The sequence below is a fragment of the Rattus norvegicus genome, chromosome 4 (assembly GCF_036323735.1).
Source record: "Rattus norvegicus strain BN/NHsdMcwi chromosome 4, GRCr8, whole genome shotgun sequence".
In the NCBI taxonomy this organism is placed as follows: domain Eukaryota; kingdom Metazoa; phylum Chordata; class Mammalia; order Rodentia; family Muridae; genus Rattus; species Rattus norvegicus.
In genome coordinates, this window is record NC_086022.1 from 126,984,761 (window position 1) to 127,011,875 (window position 27,115).

Consider the following 27,115-nt stretch of genomic DNA (forward strand, 5'->3'; position numbering starts at 1 on the left):
AAAAAAATCCTATCAGTTGGCAACACTAGCCTCAGGTCCTACACGGCGGCTACAAGCTGGGTGTTATTAGCAGCTTCCCTTGCTGGAGAAGGGCATTTGCTTTTGGGCCTGCCTTACAGACTGAGTCCTCCTGTGGCTTGTATGTGAGAGAGATTCTCAGCCAGAGTGGTAACACCCCCTCACCCCCAGGGCACATGTAGCAGTGTTTGGTGACCCTGCTGGTTGTCAGGGTTGAGACAGTGCTACTGGTGTGTGGAGAACAGAGGCAGGGATTCTGTCAAAAGCACTGCAGTGCTCAGGGCAGCCAGAGCAACAGAGTTAGCTGCTATAATTAGCCCATAGTGACTATGCTAAGAACCTCTCCTGGTAGGACTGCCTACCAGCAATCTAGGGCCCCTCCCATTGCTGACATCAAGGGTCCAAGGAACCAATGATACATTTACCTTGTGACTAGAACAGCTGTGTCATGCTGAATCCCACCCAAGTGGTTCTTGGAATGCTGCCACTGGCAAAAGTTCTTTAATGTTGTCTGGGCATTGAAATTTATGGAAGGTCCTTCCTAAACACAGAGAAGAAGTGCTCTTGGTCTATGCAACAACACCAATTAGATATGCCATTTCGGATACAGATAGAAAAGAAAAGAGAAAAATAAACTTTATTACCTGTTCATTATGAATCACAACTAAGTTCACAATAACAATATTAATTAAATTTCCAATACTTGAGTCTTTATAGATAGAAGCTACCTGCAACCGAGATAAATTTTTCAAAGTTAATGGTGGGCTCTCTGGGTAAGCAACAAGCAATTCACTTCTTAGGTTGGCTTTCATCGCTTCCTACGTTTCGTGCAACACACGTGGTCTACGGTTCTGAATGTTCACGGTACAAATATTGACTTACGGCATTGTCGTAAAATTCATAGATGGCAGGATTTTTTTTTAAGATAAAAATGAACTCTAGCAAATTTAAATTCTGAGGCATTTTCCCTTGATGCTGCATCATTGTATGACTTATTTGTCCCAAGGCATTGCATATTAATTTTCCATCAAGCACTTCGCTGCCATTTGAATTCCTGAGTTCCCACATAAATACTGATACACGTTCCTCATGCTCATTGCCCATTTATATGCTCAACTGCAATGCAAACTGTTTCTGCACTGTTATTATATTATTATTGTTATTGTTGTTGCTATTAATTATTTATTTATGTCAGCTATGTTGGCTGGCGCTTACCATAGACTAGATTCTGGCAGAAAACTGGATTTACACTTAGTTCCCACAGCGAAACCCTGGGCTAGGTACTACAACCATCCCTTTGAAACAAGAGAGGTCACGGAGGAGGCTCAGACAGATAAAGTAACTAGACAAAGGCTATACAGCAGCAAATAGCAGAACCAGAAATCCCAATCTAGGTCATCTGACCCAAAAGCCAGGTCTGTAGTCAAAATCCTCTGACATCCGGAAACAGTGTTATGGATGTGGAACTGGGGCTTGTGAGGTCTGCTTAGGTTTTCCCTCTATCCCCTGGGTATTAGAGGGCTGGGGCCTATGAGACATGGAGGGTTAGAACTGAGGAAAGGCAGGAGGAGGGAAAGATGGTCCACAACAATGAGCAAGAAGCAGGACAGGGTGTGGGGAGGGAAGAGGACAGCCTAGAGCAATAGGCATCTCCAAGCATAGTTGGTGGCTTTTCTCACACACCTAGAAATTCCTACTAAGTAGACTTTTGTTCAGGTAAAGAAGGGTTAACCCATCAGAGGAAAATGAGTGACATTGGATCTCTGTGCACCACCAAGTAAAATTAATTAAACAAACAAACAAAAACAAAAACAAGGTATAGGGAGTGCATGAGAATGCTTCCTTTCTGCTTCAGTGGAAGTTGTGAAGTAATTTTCCTGTATCTCTGAGAGCCTGGCTCCAGGACTGCTGAGGATGGGGAACATGCACACGTTCAAGTTGTCTCTGTGAAATGGTGCGTTACCCGCACAGAGCCTATGGACAACCATAGCCTGTCAGTCATCTCTAGGTTACATACGAGAGCCAAAAAAAAAAAAAATGTAAGCAGTTGTTATATTGTCTTGATTATAGAGTGAAAAGAAATTCTTTGTGTGTTTAGCATAGTTGCAAGATTTTTGTCTGATGTGTGTATGTATGCACGTGCGTGTGCACATATGTATGTGCGTGTGCATTTGAGTGCACAGCTGTATGTGCACGTGGAGTATTTTTTTCTTGGGAGCTGTCTACCTTGTTTTTTGATACAGAATCTCTCTCTGGCTGGGAGCCTGTCAAGTAGACTAGGTTGACTGGATAGCGAGCTCTAGCAGTCTCTGCTTCCCCAGTACTGGGATTACATGTGCCCACAACATGTATGCTTTTGACATGTAAGCTAAGGATTGAGTTCAGGTCCTTATGTTTGAGAGAGAAGCACTTTGCCTGCTGAGTTATCACTCTGGCTTTTCCAAATATTTTGGATACATGGTTGGCTGAACCAGCAGAAACTGGATTTTGAAAGCTTGGTGTCGAAAACTTATGGAAACTCTTTCACCATAATTATTGATATGATAGTATATGGACACAAAAAATAGATTAAAATTAATTTTATCTGTTTTGTTACTGTCTAAAATGTACTACTAGAATACTCAAAATTCAAGATGTGAATTAGATTATATTTTTGTTGGACCATGCTCGTTAGAAGCAGCAGGAACCTTCCCAGTGTTTGCTCCTGGGAGGTGCAGGGAACATGTATGCACAAAAATGGACGCTTAGTGTTAGGTTCTACTTGGTTTTCTGATCATGCAGACTTACTGTGTTTCCAATATAATACAGGAGCAGAAAAATACAGAGATCCCTAACTTCTCCCCTGGCCTACCTGATTATAACCCCTAGTACGATGCTAGACTGGGCAGATAGGTTTTTTCAAAGCATCATGGATGACTGAGACTCTAAACCAGCACTGCATAGTATCACCAGACTGTGTGAAGCTCCTTAAATAACACGAGTCTCCAGAAAACAAACAAAGAAACAAAGAAACAGTAAACTGAAGGTCACGCATAGCCTCTAAGGCACTTACTAGCTGTGCCTGATCATGAGCAAATGGCCTAACTCCAGAGTCAGTGTTCCTATCTACCAAAAGAGGATGATAGTTCGACCTAAGCCAAGCAATGCTTTCCCAGTAATAAGTGCAATAGCCATAGGAGAACCAACACTCAGTGCTGGTGTCTACTACTACCTTTATTATAAAAAGGCAGCCCGTGAATAACCACATACTCTCTTTGGTCATTTACTTGAATGGCTGAAATGCCGTCTCCAATTGATACTACAAGCAGAATGGAAAAGCAAGCCCGCCCTCCAGCAGCACATTGAGTCAGCTCATGAACAGCCTTGTCTCTGGTATACTTACAATTGACATTAAGGTTAAAATATAATGCTGAAGGTTTGATCCATGGTATAAAACCATCCTGTGGTCAGCCACTACCATCACTTCTACAAACCGTGGATAGGACAGAAAGCGTTTGGTTCTTTTGTGGTTCCTTCTGTCCCTCGTGCCATTTGTCCTGTTGTTATAACCAGAGAACGCCTTAGTTGCCATGCCTCTCTTTAACGCTGCCACGTCGTCAGCCAGGCTATTCCTCTTTCTCCGTTTTCGAAGTCTGGTTTTCCTCTTGTCTTTACTGTAGCTATTTTTGAGTTCTGTAAGATATCAGAGGGCACTCATTACACATCAGTCTCTACTTATGCTAAACATTGTACATGCGTTAAAATGATGCCTTTAGGTGCTAGGGAGATGGCTCAGTTAGTAAAGTGTTTGCTGTCTAAATACCAGGACCTGACTTTGGATCTCTAGCACCCATATAGAAAACCAGGTTGGTTCTGAGAACTGAAATACCATGGCTGGGAAGACAGACACAGTTAGATCCATGGAATTCACTGGTAAGCCAGTATAGCCAAATTAGTGAGCATCAGGTCCAATGAGAGATGCTATCTCAAAAAAATAATATATGCAACTATGGAAGACACCTAACATTGACCTCTAGCTTCCACAAGTATACACAAACACATACATACATGTGCATGTACACCTGGATGCACATATACAAGCACCCACATGCACATACGAACACTGCACACACACACACAACACACACATATACACACACACTACACACACACATACACATACACATACACTAAATAAATAAATGCCTCTATACTCAAATGACATACAAAATAAACTACAGACTATGAGGTGTATAAATAGAACCCAAGCCACACTCTCACTGTGTGTCTGACTGAAATGACTACATCTGGAAGTAGTTTCCCTGGGAAGCTTCAATAGATTCATACTGACTAGCCTAGACTATCAGGCCTGGGTTAAGGAAAATGACAGCATAAGGCTCCTTCCATTAGGATTTAAATGGTTCTTGCCCGTTGATCTTTATCATGGATATAGTAAAGGCCAAGGAAGGAAAGTTATAAATGGTTTTTGTTTGTTTGTTTGAAATCCAATGGTAGACAGCAGAGAGATGTCTGAGAGGTAACCGGCTAACAATGTAAAAGACACTAGAGAACAGAGTAAAACGTCCTATTCCTTCCTCAGGTCATCATGGCAGTGAGACAGAAGAGTCACTGCTATTTGATATCTCTGAACTTGCAATTAATTCATTTCAGCGATCAGGAAAGGAAACAGATTCAGGGCAGAGTGTGGGCCAGGAGTTGAGACTCCGGCTTCTGCCAGGGTAGCTTGATGCATCTCCAAGCCTCCTGGCTTCCAGGTTTTCTGCAAAGCGTGGTCCATGGTGCAGCAACCCTGTAAGGACCTGTAGTCTTGTTGGGAAAGGGACTCCTCTGTCCTACCCAGGCCTAGGTGTGTGCATGTGTGTGCGTACACCTGTGGAAGCCAGACTGTTTCTGAGGAATTTAATAAAAAGCTCAAATGTTGAAATGCAACATTCAATTTTCATATCACCAACCACAGAACAAAAAAAAATACATATGAAAGGGCCTGTCAAAACACATTTTGAAAAAAAAAACTTGATTTCATCAGTTATCTTGCTTATTGTTCATAAATATGCATTCAATTCATGTTATAATAATGGAGCAGAATTGCATGATTAAGAAGTATTCCTCAGTGCCTAGGACCTGAGAAATGATTCCTTCCATCAATGCCAAAGATACAAATTGAGAGGATAGACTTTAAGTGTTTTCATACTTGATGGGCCTGAGTACTTGACAATTATAACCACTTGCTTAAAGAATTAAGCCTGGGGTGTGCATTGGGCCCAACTGAATATTCTGATCATTAAAATGGTGAAAAATTTCGAACTGTTGAACAAGTCCTGTGCAATACAACTACAAAGAACACAGCTAACTCAAAACCTGGGACATGAGAGCCTGCAACGTTAGACGTGTCGTCCTAGCTTCTCTTTCAAGTATAATCTCAGTCTACCAATGCCACAGGGGTTAGGCTGTCATTCAAGTTTCACATCCCCAGATGAACGCAGAACAGATACTGATTAGCATCTCACACAGGCCAGGCACTGTGCTTTTGCGACTCTTAGGCTTGTCTATTATCTCATAGACTAAACTACTTTTCAAACTCAGAAAATGACCTCTCCTTTTACAGATAAAGAAGTTAATATCAAGAAGCCGAGCAGCTGGCCACAGTTACACAGCAGTGGATATTGGTAGAAGGTCCCAGGCACATATCCTACCAGCACCCTAACTGTGTCGGTCATTTGGCGACATTTTTCAACAGCTGGAGATTAACCATTACCAAAGGGAAGCTGAACCGGTAACAAAACAGTTAGCCATGGACATTTTCCAAGGGAGTTTGCTTTTTGCATTAGGTGAATGAGGCATGTTGAAATGTAAAATTAGTCCACACATTTCCATACAATTCATCCATTGCGTAGGAAATACTCTGTGCTTGATGACATCTGCGAATGTTCTTTTGAGGAGGGTGTAAGGATGGGACATATATGCACATGAATGTAGAGGACAGCAAAGGACCATATATATATATATATATATATATATATATATATATATGTATGTATATGTATGTATATATTTCCTAAAATCTTTCCACCCTAGTTTTGAAACATAGTGTTTCCCTGGTACCTGTGCTCACCGAAAAGGTTGCACTGGCTGGCCAATGATCGCTTTTCTCCATCTCTTCACTGCTGGGATCACAAGTGTACACCCCTACACTTGTGTGGTTTCTAGGCATTTAACTCAGGTCCTGGTGTATAGCGAAAGGGCCGGACTTCTAATTTGAATGGAAACAACTTGACCTTTGGGTCATTAGAAGACACTGTGCTGAACTTCACTGTATCAGTCAGATGATAGATGTCTGTCACAAAAGGCCACAGGTGACATGATGTTAGGCACATGAAATGCTCAGAAAATGAGCACAGGCAGAGCCACAGGCAGAGCCAGAAGAAAAAGGAGCAGCTGCTTCAGGCTGGGCATGTAGTGAGGACAGGAGGAGGGAAGTGGCAGCGGAAGGAGGAGAGCGTTTTAATCTCAAAGTATGCTAAACAGTAGGGTTTTCACTTGTGTGTGCCCCCGAGACACCGATGATGATCACACTCATTAACACATTGAGGGAGTGATTCATATGGTTAGAGAACTGTGACTCAGTAACATTGTTTCCAAACGCTAGTAGGAAAAGCCTATGCTTTCTTCTGTGCTTCAGAGTTCAGGTTTCACACTTGAGTCTTTGATTAATTTAGAGTCAATTTTCTGGGCAAGGTGATAGATACGGGGTCTGATTTCATTCTTCTACATGTGGACATCTGGTTTTCCTAAAACCATTTGTTGAAGATGCTGCCTTTTCCACAGTGTATATTCTGGCACTTTTGCCAAATATCAGATACCTGTAGCTACATGCACTTATCTGCAGGACTTTGGTTTCATTGATCTACGTGGCTTTTTTTTTTTTTTTTTGCCAGTACCACTCTGTTTTGATGACTGTAGCTCTGTAACATATCTTGAAATCTGGAGCTATAAACTCCCAAGAATTGTTCGTTTTTGCTCAAGATTACTTTGGCTATTAGGGTTTGGGGGTTCCATTTGAAGTTGAATTTTTTTCTACTTCTATAAAGAATGTTGTAGGGATTTTTATAAAGATTACATTACATTTGCAAATGGCTTTTAGTAGAATGATCACTCTTCCATGATTAATTCTGCCAATCTGGGAGCATGGGCTCCCTTTCCCTTCCCCAATATCTTTCTCAGTCTCCTCCTGCAGAGACTTGGAGTTTTCGCCTCTTAGATTTATTTCACAGTTTTTGAAGGTGTTACGAATGGGACTGTTTTCACAATCTCCTTTTCAGGGTGTTTCTTGCTGATGTATAGAAAGCCTAGTGATTTTCTAAGTTCATTTCACATCCTGCCACTTGACTGGAGTTTTCAGAAAGGCATTCAGAATAGGATTTATTTCCCCAGGAATTAAGACCAATCATCGATAGATGGGACCTTATAAATCTAAAACAGTTCTGTACGGAAATAATCAAGTGAATGAAGAGAAAGGTCAAGTATCCATGCCCACTATGCATCTAATAGATGATTAATATCCAGAATATGGAAAGAACTAAAAAAAAATAGGGTCAAGAAAATAAATGAGCCAATGAAAAAAAAGTGGGCTAGAGATCTGAACAGATTTCTTTCAAAAGAAGAAATGACGAGGGCTACGAAATATCTCATTATTGCCAATTAGGAGACTGATATTAAAACTATTCTGAAACTTCATTTTACATCAGGGAGAAAGTGCTAAGCTCAACCACAAATGCTGGAAAGGCAGTGGGGACAGGAGGCATTCACAGTCAGAGGAACTGCAAACTGTCCAGTCACTACGGGCATCAGTGTTGACAATTCTCAAAAAGCTAGAAATAGACCTAACGTATGGGCCAGCTAGACCACTAATTGGCAGATGCCCAAAGGACTCCAGAGTCTATGCCACAGATACTCGCTTAGCCAAGGTCATGGCGAGTCTACTCGACAGTTGTCAGGAAATGTAAACAGACAAACGTCCTTCACCTGAGGAACAGATGATCAGAACGTGTAACATGTTCAGCTGCAAAGAAAAGTGGAATCATGAAATTTGCAGGTGAATAGAATTAGAAAATATTATACCAAATAAAAGCTGGGCGTGGTGGCACACATTTTTAATCTTGAGCACTCAGGAGATAGAGGCAGGCAAATCTTTGAGTTCAAGGCCAGGCTGACCTACAGAACCAGCTCCAGAATAGTCAGAAAGACACAGAGAAACTCTGTCTTAAAAACCAAAACTAACCAAGCAACCAAACAAACGAAATACTATACTGAATGAGGCGTCCCGGACCCAGAAGGACAAATGTGATGTTTTCTTTTCACAGAGATCTCAGTTCCAAATCTTTAAATATAAATGCATGCTTGGAATAACTGCAGACACCAGGAAAGTAAAAAGAAACTACCAGAAGTGGAGAAGCAGGGGTTGAAGGAGATACAGAAAAGGGAATAGCTACATGTAGGTGCCATGGAGAGGGGAATGGGAAAATGGCAGGGAGTGAAAATTACCTGGGAGTATGCGTGTGTGTGTGTGTGTGTGTGTGTGTGTGTGTGTGTGTGTGTGAGTAGTAGTAGTAGTAGTAGTAGTAGTAGTAGTAGTAGTAGTAGTAGTAGTAATTATCATTAGTGAACAGAGATCACAAGTTGAGGGGTAGGAGGGACTTGGAATTGGAGGACGGAGAGGAAGCAGAGTAATGTAAATACAGAACACACGGAATTCTCAATACATAAGTAGCTGTATCTAGCAAAGAAAATGTGTGAGTAAACTTGTTCATTTAGCTCCCAGTTTTGGAGGTTGGAAACCTTAGTTCAGGCAGCCAGTTTGTTTGTCTTTGGGTAAGGTTCTCAGGATAACATCACAGAGGAAGCCATTGTGAGAGACACAGGGGTGGGGGGGTCGTTAACCAGGGACTCAAGAGAACTACGTACACCTCTTCTAGGGACCTGTCCCCAGCAGCCAGGAAACCTTCCCATTAGGTCTCACCTAGTAAAGCCTTCCCTTTTCACACTGCCTCACTGGGTTGAAGCCAGAACACACCCACCTTGGAAGGACAAGCCACAACCAAATTGTAGCACACTACTTTAGGCATTAAGGAAAAAAAGGTTTACTCTTGTCAGAAGAAACTTAGGAATGGGAAAGCCTGATCTTCAGGCTCCACAGTGGGAGGGGAGAACGGACTTTGGAAATGTGTGCTCTGACTCCACAGGCACGCACTAGCCCAACCCTCCCAAACACAAATAAACGAAGAGTGAAATAAATATTAAACCAAACTGCAGAAATCAAATCACTTCTTCATAACAAAATGAAGACATTCTCGTGTGTGATACTCCTCAGCCTTTCACCTACTTCACTTTTCCTCCTCATGAGTTATCTATTGATTTAATCGGCCCAACTAGTGTCTAGCACACTGGTCATTTTAGCAAGTTATTTAAAATGTTGCATTAGAGCCAAGCATGGTGGTACATGCCTTTAATTCCAGAACTCAAGAGGCAGAGGCAGGAGAGTCTCTGTGAGTTCTTGTCCAGCCTGATCTAAAAGGTGAGCTTCAGGACAGTCGGGATTACATAGAGAGACCCCATCTCAACAACAACAACAACAACAACAACAACAACAACAACAACAACAACAACAGCAGCAGCAACAACAGCAACAACAGCACGAGATACTGAGCCAATACACTTACTCATTCTCTAGCCTCAAAACAGAAGGGTAGTTCTCAGTCCTGGAGAACATTCTCTTCAGTGGTCTTCCAGCATAAAAGAATCAAGGGGTGTGTTTCAGGAATTTACAGTGTCACTTGGTTTAGACTTTTATAAAAATGGACTGATTAATTTTATTCTCTTGTTACAAATGGCTAAGTCTTGGTGCAATTCTTCATACATAGCTTCATATTCATCATCACCTTTCAACAGCAATTCCGTTTAGATTTACACACCCTGAACATGTCCCTTTGAAGTGTATCCTCGCCCTCTGTGTAGGCGTGTATGTGCTCTTACAGGTGCCCATTCTCTCATGATACCGCATAAATACTCTACCACCGAGTTTTCCCCACCTCTAGCCCAACTCAGTGGGTTTTAATCTAGTCATAGAATTGAACCATACGGCCATTGTCTACTTTTAGAATAGTTTCATCGTCTCCAAGACAAACCCTACACCTATCAGCACTCACTCCCCCACTGCTCCCTTTTCCCAGCCCTACCAATTACGAATCTACATTTTGACATCTGTGGGTTTGCCTCTTTATGCAGAGCATATGAACTGATTCATACATTGTGTAGCATTTTGTGCCTAGATTCTTTTACCTCATTTAAAGTTTCCATGTTGTAGCATACGTCTGTGTTCTATTGCTTTTTATTGCCAAATAACCCACTGTAAAGGATATACCAACACGCTTCTCTATTTGATATCTGGGTGGATAGTCAGCAAACTGACAGAAGGAAGCTGATATATGGATGGGTGTGTTTTCATTTTGCATATATATATATGAATATACACATATGCATACATATATTCATATATATATAAATATATATGTAGGAGTAGAATTCTAGATCACACAACAATGCTACATTTTGCATTTCAAACAGCAATAAAATTGCTTTCAAAGTGCCTAGTGTTCTCTAATGCTAAAAATTTTTAAAAATTGTATCATTGTTCTAAATGTGGATATATATATATATGTACATAGATGTATATATATGCAGGAGTAGAACTTCAAGGCCACATGATAAGTCTGCATTTTACATTTTTAGCAGCTATAACATTTTTTTCCCAAATGCCACATTGCTTCCTGGGGATTGAATAAAAACCTTAGAAACAAGGAATCCTTTTTCATATCTCTTCTTCTTTAATCAGTCTTGGAAAATTAAGCTCATTTACTTTGTCCAATCGCTTATAAGAAAACTGACCTCATTCAAACACTACAATAGTGTGTTGATTCTTCTGAGAATCAAGGGCATGTCTGAGAAAATGTAATATTTAAGCAATATGAATCTCATCTGTGCATGTAAACAGATTCTTTGCTGGGCGGGGAGGTGCACACCTGTAACCCCAGTACTTTGGAAGTAGAGAAAGGAGGATTTGGAGTTTGAAGCCAGATTGGGCTACATATGACTATGTTTTACAAAACAAAATGAAATGAAATGGAACATGTGTGTGCTTGTGTGTGTGTGTGTGTGCACATGCGTGTGCACATGCATGTGCTCATGTGACAGAGAGAGACAGACCCAGAGAGACTTTCGGCCAGGCAGTCGTCTCTCCTGTGACTAGAGCTTAGGCACTACAGTTCCTATGGGCAATTACTAAAACTAAGTTAGTGTTGGCTTTTGCAATCATTTTGACTTTGATGTCATCAAAAGTACTAATGCTTCTCTTCCACCAAACACCCTGAGCACTAAGAACTCACACAGTGAGAGGAGACATCACAGAAGCCCCACTTGACACTGGGCACATCCCTGTCTATCTCTCTGTTCTCCCACTTCCAGACCAAGGGAAAACAGTGTCTGTTTACAGCTCCTTTGGATAATGGGCGTTTATGAATGCAACATGCTAACTCTTGCCTGGTGCACAGGAAGGAGTAAATAAATCCTGTCATTATTCTTGCTTGCTATTTTTAAACCAGTCCTAAAAGTATAATATGAGTTAGATTTTAAAAGGAACCATTTAGGGTAGAGTGATTAAGTGCACTTAAAAATAATGTTTTGGCTCAGGATAATGACTTCAACGATCTTTATCCTCATGGGTAGGGCCGATGAGCACAGCACACCACACTTCGGTGCTGACATCACTGCACCTTAGGGTGAAAGGAGTAAGATGGGTACAGCCAGAGGAACTGAGGGTGGCCTTCCATCTCCCAGTGGAGCAGGAAAACAAAACAAAACAAAACTCCTGCTTCCATTTCAAGCGTGTCTGGGAATTAAATAAGAAAGTACTTATAGGAAACATTCCTTATAAATTGGAAGTTTAAGACATCGTCTTGAGCACCTATTTCATGCCCAAGTAAGTTGAAAGGGACAAAAGTAACCACAGAGCAATTTTAAAACTGAGTTCAACTCTTAAAAATCTAATATCGTAAACATTTAGCATGCCTCACTAGGGAAAAAAATTTACAACCAAATTTTGGGGATGTTTGCTCATACATTGTTGAAAACATTTTAAGTAAGTCTCATTTTATAATGTATGGAAATGCTCACCGCACTACTAAAGAGTCTGGGTTATTTTAGAGAACCACACACACACACTCTTGTTACTTAGTGGCTACTCACCAAACTGTTTCTGCCAGCTGGGGCTGAGTGGAGCCGATCCAAATGTTAATGTTAACAGTCAGGAGGTTAATTACTGCTGTGCACTTTCGCAAACTTATCAAAGTTTAACCGAGTGTTCTTAAGGCACAGGGTGACCTTGTGACTTCATGGTCTTGGTGGGCTGAGGAATCACATGGCGAGGACCAAAGGGAGGCCTCAAGAACAAAGCCCCTACTCCTTTCTGTTGTGCTGGAACTTGGCCGAGGGAAGGAAAGCCAGCAGCCACCATTACTGTTCCCCACTTAGTTAGGGGAGTCAGGTCTCGGCTCCCATTCCTGCTCTAACTCACCAGCTGCCCTTCCTTGAACAATTTCCTGCCATGGAACCTCACTTTCCTCCTTAGTAAAATAAAGATAATAATAGTAAACCTACAAAAGGAGAATTGTGGCTATTAAAGGGGACGGCACATCGGATTCTTTTAGAGCAGGAGCCTGGAAAGCATTAAATACCCCCACTTAACACTGTAACATAGTGGGTGCTGTTATACTGACGGTATCAAAGAGACCCCTTCTGTTTTTTCATTAATTCAATTCATTTATTCACTTTACATCCTGATCACAGCCTCCCCCTTTCTCCTTGCAACGAGAAAAGCCACGAATGCACCACCCTGAGTCGCTGCAACAAACACCACCATGTCTTAACTGACCGGAGAGCTGAGGACACAGCACAGAGCTGATCGGCCTCTGCCATTGTAGTTCTAGTTGGAGCTAGGATTCCCACTGCTGGGGTCATGTTCATAGATACGTAATGAAGCCTTCAGACAGAGACTGAAAAATGCAAGAAAGTCCCATTGGGTCAGAGGAGTAAGAAGCAACAAAGGACAAAGCAACGGGGCAAGGGAAAAAGGGAAGAGAAAAAGCCCCCAAACCCCCCCGGATAGTTCAGTAAAGTTGCCCCGAGCTTCAATGCAGGTGCAGGAAGAGTTAAGTGAGGGTCAGGATGTTACAGGTGCATAAAGCTCCAGTTGGCGTGAGTGGAAACCAACAGGGTTTAATCATTCTTTAAAGGCCTTCGGCGTCCTGACTTCAAAAATGATAATGGGCTCTGAGATACTCCCAGGGTTATGTTCCCAACATGAGTGTCTGCAACCAACTATAGGCTGTGTTAGAAAACAAAATAAAAAAGCAGGAACAAGAACAAAAAGCACCAAGTTCCCCACTGTCCAGTGACACATGCATGGTACAGGCAAGCGATGGGTGCAAACACAAGGGCATGAGAGAGTTTGGGGCAGAAGACTTATTTTTGGCTGCCTGGACTTTTATGAATGATGTTTCTGTGAGAGTGGTTTCTGGACATTTCTGTCATAAGATATTTCAAAAAACAAGTTAATTAGGTTAAACATGATGTACGATATTCACATCTGGAACTTTCTCCACACACATAAGCATTTTGAAAGCTCAGAGACATCTTTCATGAAGGAAAACAGTTTACATCTGTTTACAAAGTTTACAAAGTTTAATCACTTTGTGTGTGTGTGTGTGTGTGTGTGTGTGTGTGTGTGTGTGTGTGTGTGTGTGTGTGGTTATGGGATCTGTGCCCATTTAAGAGAAGGGGTGGGGACTAAATATCCCCAGGAAATACAACAGGGCAGAGGGACTGCACACGAGTTTTCTTTACAAGGCGAGAGAAGTCTGTGTCCTGGGGTTAAAAAAGCTCAGAGAATTAGCAATGGCGGCTCTGGGCTAGGATGCTACTGGCTGCTCTGTGTGAGTTTTCTCTGTGAGTTACTGTCCTAGGCACTTTACAGCGATGAGCCCCATTATTCCTCACAGAGAACACATATGATAGGGACTATTGATTTCAGTTCATAGACAGAAAAATGAAGGGTGCTTGAAATAATTAAAAAAGATATTTCCAGGAAATCTACTTGGAAAACATAGGGAAGATACTTGACAGTATAGGCAGAGGCAAGAACTTTCTGAGAAGGGTTCCAATAATTCAGGGTATAACCCCAAGAACTGACAAATGGAATCACATGAAATTTAAACATGTCTGCACAGCAGAGAACACAGCAGAGAGAAGAGACAGTTAAGAGAGCATGCATGCACACACACACACACACACACACACACACACACACACACAGACATGCACGCACGGGAGTGACAGAGGGAAAAAGGGAGAGAAAGAGGAGAGAGAGACACACACAGAGACAAGGAGAGAGGACTAAGACATGAAACTGGACCACTGTGTGGTGGTTTAAATGAGCAATGTCCTTTATTCTCTGCAGCTCGGGTATTTGAATGCTTGGTCCCCAGTTGGTGGTGGTGTGTACCCCACCACATATTCACACACATACCATAAATACATATTTAAAAAAGAAATCAATCTTAATATAGTCTACTTAACACACCACAAACTGAGCATATCCAGAGTATTACCATTTTAACATGAAGCCTTAGTCATGTCTAAGATCAGTTGGAGATCACAGAGGACAGAGACTTCTAGGCAGTTTGCAAAGTAAATGCAGGAGGCAGTGGGATTGGGGGGTTTAGAGGTGGGGTCAGCATTCAGAGGGACTATGTTCAAAAGCCAGCTTCTCCTCATTTGCTCTGTGTGACCTTGCACCCGCACCACTTTCTCCTTACCTATGAAACAGAAACTCCAGCCACTCTGACCTGGGATGCTCGCTGGCCAGTCTTAAGGACTACAGAGGTACTGGATGCTGAACCAGGATCTATACCTGACCTGGGCTCTAGGGGTAAGAGCTGCCATCACTGTCCATAGAAGAGGGCTGCCTCGGGGCTGCAGAAACCAGGCGGCTCCAGAGCTTGGTGCTGTCTGACACTTCAGTGCAGCTCGTGGGTGGCCTTGGGATGCCTGTGGGGGAACCAGGTTCCCTTCCCAGAACTGAGATTAAAGAGCTTGTAGGGCTGGAGTGCTTTAAAAATTAGGACCACTTCCCAGAGAGCATTCCTTGTGAATGCGATTGATACAGCAGGAGCCTCCCAGGGATGCCTTCTTATACCAGGGCTTGCAACAGTAACTCTTTCCCATCCCAGGGTGCCTGTACCACTGGGCACAGAAGGGAGTAGTTTGGAAGTGGCTTCCTATATTTTGATGACAATGAGAACTGTATAACCATAGGGCACTTCCTCCAGTGTCCTGGCCTGGTTCTAAAAAGTTCTGTTTTTCTTTTTCTCGTGTGTGTGTGTGTGTGTGTGTGTGTGTGTGTGTGTGTGTGTGTGTGCGTGTGCTGCACATATACATATGTTTGTATTATATGTTAAGGACATTGGGACAGCATCCCTCTTCTTGAATACTATCCTGAAGAGGCCATCTTCAATCTTGTTTTCTCACTGAATCTGGAGCTCACCAATTTGTCTCTATCTCCCAATTCTGGGGTTTCAGACACAGGCTCCTGAGTCTGGCATTTTAGTCTGAGTGCTGGGGACACTTGTGTGCCCAGCACTCACTGACCAAGCCATCTCTCCAACAACCACTCCCTATCTTATTATTCTTGAATAATATTTCATGTAAATTCAGCTCTCACTGGGACAATTTAATCTTTTAAATGAACTAGAGGGTGAAAAATTCCTCTGTGGGTTTGAAGCAGCTTCTTGAACAATCTCACACGTTTATTTTTAATTATCCTCACGCTTACAGCCAAACTCCAGTTTGCACCACCCAGAGGCAGCTTTCCCTTGTGTCACATCCCAGAAAAGACACGGGCCTGAAAACCGAGGCCTATCTTGGGGACCTAAGGCTGACATTCATCCCACCTCTGGTGTCCTGACCTTGATCCTCTCAATACAGAAAAAAGAAGCAGAACATTTGTATTAGATAAAAATGGACAGAGATAAACAGAGTCCTTAGCCTCAAAATCAGTAAAATCCAAGGCTTTTTCTTGGCTATGGTCAATCAAAGACTGTATTAGGAGTTAGATGAAGTTTGACATCATGTGTTAGAGTCTTGTCTGGTTTGGCAGTAAGGTGGTTGGATCTTCAAGATTCTTAAGCCATTCAATAGGAATTTTGTCCTGCCCCTTTTGTAAGACCTAAGCCCGTTCTCACAAGAGTGATTTTAAATCCTAAATTATCCTACAGCTGCTGGTCTAGCGATCTGATCTCTGTCTCCCACTTTCTCTCCTGTCGTGATGCCAATTTCTGTTGGGCCCTCACCACAGGTCTAATTAGTGGCTTCCCAAGTTATAACCTATTTCCTGTACATGCTACCCACACTCAGCCATTTTGTAATAGTAACGAAAACTAGACTCACAGAGGCAATATGGATGGAAACAACCCTCAGCAGGGTAGAATGGAATAATTGCCAAGGAGAGACCAATATGAAAAAGATGGTTTTTAGCTAATGTTAAATTATGCTGAAGAAGATACAGTGAGTTATTTTGCTTTTGTTTTTGACCTTCTAACACATATGATAGTCTGAATATAATTACTTCCATTTGTATCTAATATGACATCAGACGTGAGGATTAGCCATTGGCTTGAATGAGCGAAAGTGATGTACGGGGGAGAACCTGCAGAGCCCAGAATAGGAAATTTCAAGAATAATGGAGTTATGTGTTTGTTTTTCCTCCTCCCCAAACAGCCCATGGCTGGGTGGGGCTTACTTCCACTGCCAAGTCCTCTGCCCAGGTCTGCCCTGTTGCTCCCCTGGCTCCTTTGATCCTCCTATGTGCACACCTGTTCACAGGTACAGAACAGCATCCTCGGGTCTGCCCTGACATCACCCACATTCCTAACACACAGCTCGGTGGATGAACACTGGAACCACGCTGCTGGATGCCAGCCAGAAATAAAAACATCAGCGTACCCATCCTGTAGGAGAAACTGCTTCTGACTAACAAGCACTAAATACGCCTCTCCTGTTCCGCTTTTCTCCACTTATTCTTGACAAGCCCTTGGCTTTTGCTGCCGTGGAGGTCCATGACAGTGTGGAACACTGAAGTGCATTAAGTGCTGCCAGAGAAGGGAAGAAGCTGCCTGGGAAGCTCGTGTCTGCAAACGATGGAGCTTCCGGAAGAGACAAGCCTTAGCCCAGGAGACGATATTCACAGAGACTGTGTCTGATAAGGGTCCTATATCCAGAATGGATAACGAACTCTCAAACTTTAATAGTGAGGGGAAAAAAGCATTCCTGTTCTTTAAAAAATGGACAAAATATATAAATAGTTATTTCATCAAAGATACACGAATGGCGAACAACCCTGAGTACAGATGCTCAGTACCAGCAGTCACGAGGGAATGCAAATCAAAACTGCACAGAGACTCTGATCCATCCTTGACTTGCTAAGTAAATAAATAAATAAATAAGCAAACAAACAAACAAACAAAATACACAAAGTAGCAAGACCTTGTAAGGACCCAGAAAACAGACTTTCATACCCTACTGCAGAATGACACAGAGCTTAGTAAATTGTTGCTTTTTAAAATTATATACACATTTTTTATATTAGCCAGTCTCTCTAAGGTGGACATACAGCTGAAATGAAAAGTGTATTCATAGAGAGATTTGTACTCCAGTGTTTAGAATGGCTCTATGTGCAACAGAAAAATCAGTGCTCACCAATTGTACAGTGGATGAGCATTACATCCATAGAATGGAGTAGTGCTTCGTAGTAAAAAGGACAACTGGCTACAACTGGCTGGGTAGATGACTAGCAAAGACAGGGGTGTGGGTGAATCTCAAATGCAATGAACTTGCTGATCCTGTTTATAGAGTATTGGTGGGAAAAGAGAGACTACTATTTTGATATCATAATATTTGCCCAAACTTGCACAACTGTATGCTAAGACTCTTCCAGCAGGTAAGTTGTACCTTAAAATAAAATGGGAACAGGAATACTGGGAAACCCAAGAGGAAAATAAAAAGATCTTTAAAAGTCAGAGAAGAAAACATTCTAAGGCTATGCTGAAATCAGGTTGAACCCTCTCCAGACACAAGCTGCATTTCTCAACATTCTAACATCACAAAGAATGGATGAAAACGGAAGGCACACCCCAGATCAGCCTTCACTGGGGTCTCTTCTCTCCTGAAAGCCACCAGCCCCACTATAAGCCTGACCCAGCAGCATCTACCTGTCTTCCTCTCAGTGGTACTTCCTATTTATTTAAGATTTGCATTCATACAGAATGCTCACCCAGACATCTGGTCCAAACATTACAAAAAGTGGCATGAGAAAGTTTATCTGCAAAAGTTTACCCAGAAAGACCATAATATCAACTCGGCAATGGTCTGATTATCCCAAAGAATCAAAACTTGGAGGAAACAGAGTTATGGAATCTAAATCACCATTGTATGATAAATAGTCTATGATTATTAGGCCAATTGTCCCCTCATACAAAGAAACCTTGGAAATAGCCAATCCTGGATAAGGGTTGAAGGAAGGATCCTCATACTAACTCTAAGAGCTCCTGCTCCCACCAGCAGAAGCCCTCTGACAATTCTCACGGTCCCTTTACAGAACGATGTGCATCCACACCCACTTCAAGTGGCTTCTGGGAACATGAACACATTAGCAAGCAGCGCTTAGCAGCAGAAAGAGATTTCCAAAGTACAGCAGGAACTCCCAAGATCCTGATGGGCAAGAGACAGGAAATACCTGACCCTGGCAGCAGTAAGGGAAATGCACCTCCAGGCTCTCTCTGGTTCAGAAACTCAAAATGCTCGAAGTAAGGCACAGGAGAGTCCTTCTCACAACATGTCCTCAGGTCCAAGGCTATCTTGCCACTTTACATTTCTATCTTCAAACTAGTTCTTCTGGCAACTCCCAGGTAAGGGACCACCCTGAGCGTCATAGAAGACAGTGGGAAGAAGTGCTATGAATAGAGACTGTTTCTATTGGTAGGAAAAGTCCAAGAGACAGCAAAGCAAAGCATAGAGTCACACACACACACACACACACACACACACACACACACACACACACACAAAAACAAAGCAAAGCAAAACAACAACAATAAAACAGTCCAGCCCAATGCTAGGCAGATGGCTCAGTAGGTAAAGATCTTACCATGCAAATGTGAAGACATAGTTCAGATCCCTAACACCCATATAGATGCTGGATTGGCATGGAGGCCTCTCTGTAATCCCAATATTTGGGAGGCAGAGATACAGGGCAAGCTTGTTAGCTAGATTAAATGAACAGAGTTGGTGAGCTTCAGATCTAGTAAGCAATCCTGCCTTTATAAATTAGGTGGCGAGTGACTGAAGAAGATACCTGACAGAAACCATTGGGCTGTCTACACAAGAACACACATACACATAGGAGCCCTCATAGGTAAACACATATACATACATGCATGTGAAACACACACATGACCACCACCACCACCACCACCACCAACAACAACAACAACAAAAGTGCCCAACCACACTGCCTTTTGCGCTTCTCTGAATCCCTCCAAAACTACCAAAGACTTCATGTGATACCCACCCTATGGTTGAGGGCTAGCTCGATCTTCAAATTATTGTAGCAGCAAATTGACCAGGATGAAGCACAGACTAGAACAAGCAGACAGAAAACAAACAGACAAGCAGACAGACAGACAGACAAACAAACTGGGCCAGCTTGAGCAAATCTAAAACCACACGGCGATTTTAACATCAGCAACGATAACGACACAAACACTATTGAAGATGCAACTGCTCCACCCAATTCCCAGACTGTGTGGAGAGCCCAATCTGAACAAATAGGAAGGAACTGCGAGACAAGTAGGAATTGTTTTAACGGAGCTGCTGTTCGGGTGCTGTGGAGGAACTGGTGCTAATTTTGCTTACCACAGAAAATGGATTTCAGTTTTGTAGAGAAATTCCCTTAGGTGTCCAGACTGAGATATTTAGAGATGTAAAGTCATGAATCTTGAGCTCAAAACATTCCAGGAAAAAGCAAACCAACGAGAGGTAAGTGGGAAATCCTTAGTCTCTATTAAATATAGATGGCGTTTTCCTTTTGCTATCACCTCTATTTTATGCACACTTGAATACATTCATAATAAAATGTGGTTTTTAATAAAAACAAAAACAAAAAAACCAAACAAGATGGCACCAGATGTGTCAGGACATACCTATAATCTTAGCACTGTGAAGACTAAGAGTGAAGGGTCAAGTTGGAGGCCAGGCCTAGGTGAGATAGTGATACTGAGAGAACAAACGAAGGAAGACATCGTTCATTCCTACATCCGAAGTCCTCACTCTGTTGTCAGCAGGGCACTTATCTGGAGTCCTGCACAATAATCCGAGAGTCCCCCTGAATTAGAAGTTGCCTGTTCTTATTTCACAGGGTGAGAGATGGAGATGAGAGGGAAATGCAGGAAATGTGTACAAAGGAGAATAGGGTTGGCTTCAGCCTAAAAACTGATCAGTCCACTGTGGAGCACCATTAACCCAGGCACTGGCCAGCTGCCTCGGGGTTGTTCATAAAATTCCCCAGAGGGATTCCTGAGCATTTCCCTGCTCTGCAGGTGCTGATGGAATCAGTTGGTTGATGCTAAATTGTTACGGGGATCCCAGAAGGTAATCTGTAACAAGCAGACACTCCAACAGGGGCATGCTAGAGTCACAAAGCCACAGGGTAAAAAGTTGGGACATGGAGTTCCTCATAATCAAACCAGACTCCAGGAAGGCCAGTGGGTTATCTGTCCAGGAACGGTAGTTCCTATGATTGCAGTTGAATCCACAAAGGAGCAGGCCTGGGAAAGTCTTCTAACTAGACCAGATCTAAGGCTTGGGGGAAATCTACACTTATGAGTTATTTAGACCTTACATCACTCTGCTTTATGAGCTCTGTGCTTCAGTTTTCTCACCAACAAGTGGAAGGTGTTTGAAGAATTACATCATATGACCCAGAGGAGTAGCTCCCAAGGCCCCACTCCCACCTGGGGGTTGCTACTCAGTTAATGGTTGGTAGAGTTGAGGGAGAAACATTTACTTCAATGGAGGAGCCACTGATAAGGTGCTCGTTCTTCTGTAAACCACTCTTCACTTACCCTCTGTAAGCAACAGTAATAAAACTCACTGGGTCATTTCAAAATGGAGTTGGGGGCATGCAAGCAAAGGATGGGAAAGGGAAAGGGATCAGTGAGAGAGGGAGGGGACAAATTCGTGAAAGAGGGGGATGAATTGTATTACAGGCCATACCAGTTCCTACTGTATATAATTAACATATAACAATTAAAAAAAAAGGAAAAAACCCTCATGTGATTTATATAAAGACTCATAACCATACAGGATGCATGCTCAACACAAGCCATAGGAAATTTGCTCAAAAATTGGACATTAGATGCAAATCAAAAGCGATGCTCTGAAAATTTAAGTCTGAAAGAATTTACAATCTGGGTATGATGGCATCCATTTGCGGTGTCAGCCAGGAGAGGCAGGAGGACCAGAAGCTCAAGGTGAAGCCAGACTATATAGTATGTATCTCACCAACATGGGGACAAAATAGAATTCTCTAGAAGGCAGCTTTTATTTGTGTTTTCAGTGAAGTCTGGCTCCTAGTATAGAACAAACTAAACTTGTTTGTTTGGGGTGGAGGTGTACGCCCACTTCCGGCCATGAGTGTGACTTTGGAAAGCTGTGTTTTTTTCTCAGTTGTTGAATAGGAATGATATGACTTCCTATGATGATGAAGAACGTAATGATATGATAATATGTGGTAAAGCAATCTCAGATGCACACGAGGAGAGTCCCATATGATGGCCTGAACTGTGTTGATCCCCAGTCTTTAAGTATGCACCCTTGAGGGCCCATTAAGTAGTCAGGATACACACTAACTGCAGTACCCAGCGGTCAGTCTAGGAGGCTGCTGAGCTGAGATAGAGACTCAACCTTGACCATGTAAATACAGAGTAAAGAAATAAATACAGAGAAGGACCTTCATCTATCTCACTGTGACAAGTCCACTTAAAAGTAACTGCAGTCTCTAGTCCTAAGGGATAAGAATCAAGTGGGTATGATTTTTTGACCCTGTGACATGATGTTGTCATCTACAAAGCTCATGCTCAGGAACTGTGCAATGTAGCTACACACACACACACACACACACACACACACACACACACACATACACACATACACACACATACACACACACGCACATACACACACACGCACATACACACACGTATACATACACACACATACATACACACACACATACACACACATACCTACTCACACACACATATACCTGCACACATACACACACACCTACACACACACACATATACACACACACATACACACATACACACACACATACACACACACACACAAACACACACATACACACACCTCAAAAACTTTGGGTAAGCTTTATGTTTTGGTCAATGTACCCTTATATTCATGTGGCCAGTAGACTACAGGTTGGACACACTTGCCAAATTCTGTGAAAAGTACTACAGAATAATAGCAAAAGAATAAAACAAAGCAAAAGAGTATAAACTTGAAAAGCAAAGATTGCCTATGCTCTTTAAAACAAGAAATAATCAGGCTGGGGATTTGGCTCAGTGGTAGAGCGCTTACCTAGGAAGCGCAAGGCCCTGGGTTCGGTCCCCAGCTCCGAAAAAAAGAACCAAAAAAAAAAAAAAACAAGAAATAATCACTTTCCCATACTTTTGTGCCTCTGCATATACTGTTATATTATGTTACAATTATATTATTAAAAAATCTTGTTAATTATAAATATACAGTTATTGGTAAACAACTATTAATATAGCCCACTGTCCTGTGCCCTAGGATACAGCACAAAAAACCATAAGCACAGATCATCTTGGTCATTTTTAAAAGCTGGGACTTTACGTGCATCTAATTCATAATCTGCATCTGCTCTGTACTTCCTAGTGTTAAATCTGCACCCTCATTTGTAATGACTCCATGGGAATCTTTCTTGCATTAGCACAGTACCGTATTCACCTGTCTTTCTTGGGGGGGGGGGAGGTAGTACTTGTTTCTAGTTCTTTCCTACAATAAGCAGCACCGAAACAGTTCAGAACTGCTTGAACACAACTGTCCAATTGTTTAAGTGTGGCATTGACGAGCCAAGGAGCAACGTAATGCTCAAGGTCCTAATGGCGGTGGGGGAAGCTGGTCTTGGTGCAATGCAGACTAAAGGAGAAACTATAGTAACAGTTACCAGCGAGCCTGTCAGTTCATTGATCAGACTAATTTTCCTGTGAAAGGTTCCGGGTCAAACAAAAGCAGAACTTGGGGATGGGGAGTTGGCAAATGTTATGTTGCAAGCATGAGGGCATGAGTTCTGTTCCTGCACCTATGATAAGAAGCCCACTCGTGTGCCATCCTCTAATTCCAGCGCTGGGAGGATAGATGGAGATGCAGGATTCTGGAGGCTCCTTGTCAGCCAGTCTAGCCAAGTTGACAAGCTCCAGGTTTACTGAGAGATCCCATCTTGAAGAAGTAAGAAGAGCAGTGGAGGACAGCACCTGATGTCAACTGCCAGCCATCTCATCCACTTGCACACAATTGCACACACCCCAAACCTACACATAAACAGATGAAGAGAGAGACAAAGACAGAGAAACAGGGCTTGTGTTTTTACCTGGAAGCAAACAGTGGAAATGAGAATGGTCCTTCTGAGGGCTGCCCCAACCTGCCGCTGGTGGTCCCTCGGGCGAAGAACAGGTAGACAGAGAGATCAGTGAACCTGTCTCTGTTCTCTCAAAGGGACGGCAACCAGAAGTTGACACCCTCCTCTCCATTGTGAATCTCAGTGGATTCACAAACAGAATGAAAAGACAAAACATATAGATATATCCAAGGAATCAAAGTATACATCCGATGGCCTCCAAACAGAGCCAAGTCAGCAAGGGTAGACACTAGGCCAAGAGCTTTCCATCAACAAAATGCTACACAGGCTGAAGAGGAACTAAGAGACAGGAAGGGCACTCAGTCTTACCAATGGTGGTCACAACAGCTTTGGGCAAGCTGCATATTCCATTAACAATGTGCTTACGGAAAAACTCCAGGTGATTACATCTGGGTTTGGTGTTTCTATTTTCCCTTCCCTGACCACAATGTTATCTTCCCTATTTTCATGAACTTTCCTCTTTTTTTCTCTCTCATCTTCCATCCTATGAATACATACTATCTGCAAAACCCTTTCCTGGGACCTTCATTATTTCATGCTCAGTCTGAACATGCCTTGGAGGATTCACGATTTCTCTTTGGTATCCTATAATATGATTCAGGTCATATAAAATAGGTGGCTTCTAGTTCTCTCATCAGGACGTAGAAAGGTTGCTCAACAAGTGCTTGATGGCTCGATGAATAAACGCATACAAAGCTACACCTTCCCTTGTAAGTCCCCGGTTCCCAGTGCGTTAGGCTCCTTCACACATTTCTCACACACCGTCTCAGACTCTGTTCTGAGAACGAGACCTACATCAAGAATCAGAAACGAGCGAGGCTGACACCCCATCTGTGTGCAGCAGTACAAGAGGCAGAGTAGCCTGCCCTGCTGAGAATCCCATTATCTGGCAACTAAAAGGTGACACCCAGCTCTGTCTAGGGCTCCCAGAGGCCACTCCCAGACTTGGGCAAGAGAAAGTTCCATCAGTTATTGACAGTGCAGGGTGATTGCTCCTTAAAATAAGCACCGAAGTCCACAGCCCAGCTCTAACTTCCCTTCCCATCTACAACTAGAGTATTGAACTAGACTTTACTACCGAAGATACCCGTTCAAATAGTCTATTGCTCTACCAGCAAAGACCAGAAGGAATTGATATAAGAAAATGAAGTCCTGGTGGTCCAAACTGCACGAGTTAGAGAGAGAGAGACATATGCCTTCCATTCAGCTTTAGCAGTGAGGCTTGAATTTACTTAAAGATCCCAATCACCTGGACAATAATTAAAAGTGCTAACCTGACCCCATCTCACTTGCCTGAGAGACGCAGACTAGTCGGTTTCTTTGTTTTAAGGGAGTCTGCATCCGTATTCTCCAGAGGGGAAGTGACCAATCCCTGCTAAGGACTAGAAGGAGAATTCACTGTGGCTGAGTGGACAGACATTACTAGGCATATCCTTTCCTCTCTGCCAAGAGCTATTGCTTCCCACCAGCATGCTATGTTCACTCCCTAGGCCCAGGCTACCTGTTATCCAAGACCTGCCTGTCAGTGCTGCTAAGGGTGTTGGTGAATTGTACCACGTTCTGAAATTTTTTAAAGACTCTTCTGAGACTACTGCATCTGAACTCAAAGAGATACAGAAGCAACTGGGACAGAAAAGCCTAAGGGGCGAAGTCCAACAGCAACCTTTTGGTAGAGGCAATCAAAACTCCAGGCTCCCTAGGGGTGTTGATACACATCCTTAATCTCAGTACTCTGCAGGTAGAGAGATAGGTGAACCTCTGTGAGTTCAAGGTCAGCCTGATCCACATAAGTGAATTCCAAGTTAGCCTGGGCTGTGCAGGAGCCACTGTCTTAAAGAACCCAAAATTGTCAGGCTTCTGATTCATCCCATAGGGTGAAGGAAGTATTCAGCAGATCAGCGGTCACTGGCAAATTAATGTCAGAAAGTAAACAAACATTTGGTCTTGGTGATTTGGAAGGCTGCATCCTCTGACCCCAATAATGCAACAACTAGAGGCTAAGTGACAGATGAGCTATCCTCCAGTGATCATCTTCAATTTCCTGCATTTAAGTTTGTTTGTTTCTTTCTCTCTTCCTTCCTTCCTTCCTTTCTCTTTCTTTCTTTCTTTCTTTCTTTTAAAACAAGATCTGAAAAATATGTCCTCTAGCCCAGAAAAATCAAAAGTCTATTAACTTGTGTCATGTAATTCATTAAAGCAAAAGCAAACAAACAAAAACCTTGAAAATTTTCTTGAATGATATGGTTAAGACTTTCTCCTGCTTCACTTTCCTACATGCATTTCTGCAGAGTGAAGATGAGTGGAAGAGAAGGCAGACCCTTGCAGGGCTCTACTTTGGGCTGTCAGTGAGGTCTTGGGCAGGCTGCTTCACCCACATGAGCATCAGTTTCCTTACCAGATAGGAGGCAGAAGAGAATGTGTTCTGCCTTGCTGTGTCTGTAGTAGAGATGGAGGGGAAGAGTGTAGAGCCTGTGCTTTGTACAGTGACTATCCAAAAAGGAAAAAAAAAAAGGCAAGGATTTCCTAGCTACCTTTTTTTAAATTAGATATATTTCTTTACTTACATTTCAAACGTTATTCCCTTCCCAGTTTCCTGTCCATAAGTCCCCATTTCCTCCCCTCCCCCTCCCCCATGTGGGTATTCCCCCTATACATCCCCCTTACTGCCCCCCATATTCCCCTTCCACTGGTGCCCCAACAAGGCTATTCTCTGCTACCTATGCAGTTGGAGCCCTGGGTCAGTCCATGTATAGTCTTTCAGTAGTGGTTTAGTCCCTGGAAGCTCTGGTTGGTTGGAATTGTTTTTATGGGGTTGTAAGCTCCTTCAGCTCTTTAAATCCTTCATCTAATTCCCCCAAGGGGATCCTGTTCTCAGTTCGGTGGTTTGCTGCTAGCATTGACCTCTGTGTTGGACATCCTAGCTACCTTTTAAAAGCTATTCTGCAGCCATGTTAGGGAAAAGAACCTTAGAGCATGGAAAAGCACATCAGCGCATGGATCACGTGTTCAGGACATTAAACACAAGTATCATATCCATGTCTTTTTAACACATTAATTAGACAGAAAGGGAGAAATCATGTATTTCCTTCTATCCTATGCATAAAATATGTTTATAATATATAAACACATAAAATACGTTAATAACACAGATTAAACATGTATAAACATGTTTACAACACATATAAACACATATAA

The 27,115-nt window shown here is 42.5% G+C and overlaps 1 protein-coding gene across 6 annotated transcripts in view; it reads right to left on the reverse strand.

Moving 5' to 3' along the window:
* Window positions 1–27,115, reverse strand: part of Adamts9 (ADAM metallopeptidase with thrombospondin type 1 motif, 9) — a 172,199-nt gene that overhangs the window by 137,035 nt on the left and 8,049 nt on the right. For all 6 annotated transcript variants that reach the window (XR_010065646.1, XM_063286081.1, XM_063286077.1 and 3 more), the window contains exons 4-6: window positions 3,401–3,690; window positions 663–746; window positions 444–559 (exon numbers count right to left, since the gene is read on the reverse strand). Coding sequence is in view for 5 of the 6 variants with exons in the window: in XM_063286081.1 (XP_063142151.1) it covers window positions 444–559; window positions 663–746; window positions 3,401–3,690 (490 nt within the window). In the remaining variant the exon portion in view is untranslated. The remainder of the gene's footprint in view (window positions 1–443; window positions 560–662; window positions 747–3,400; window positions 3,691–27,115) is intronic.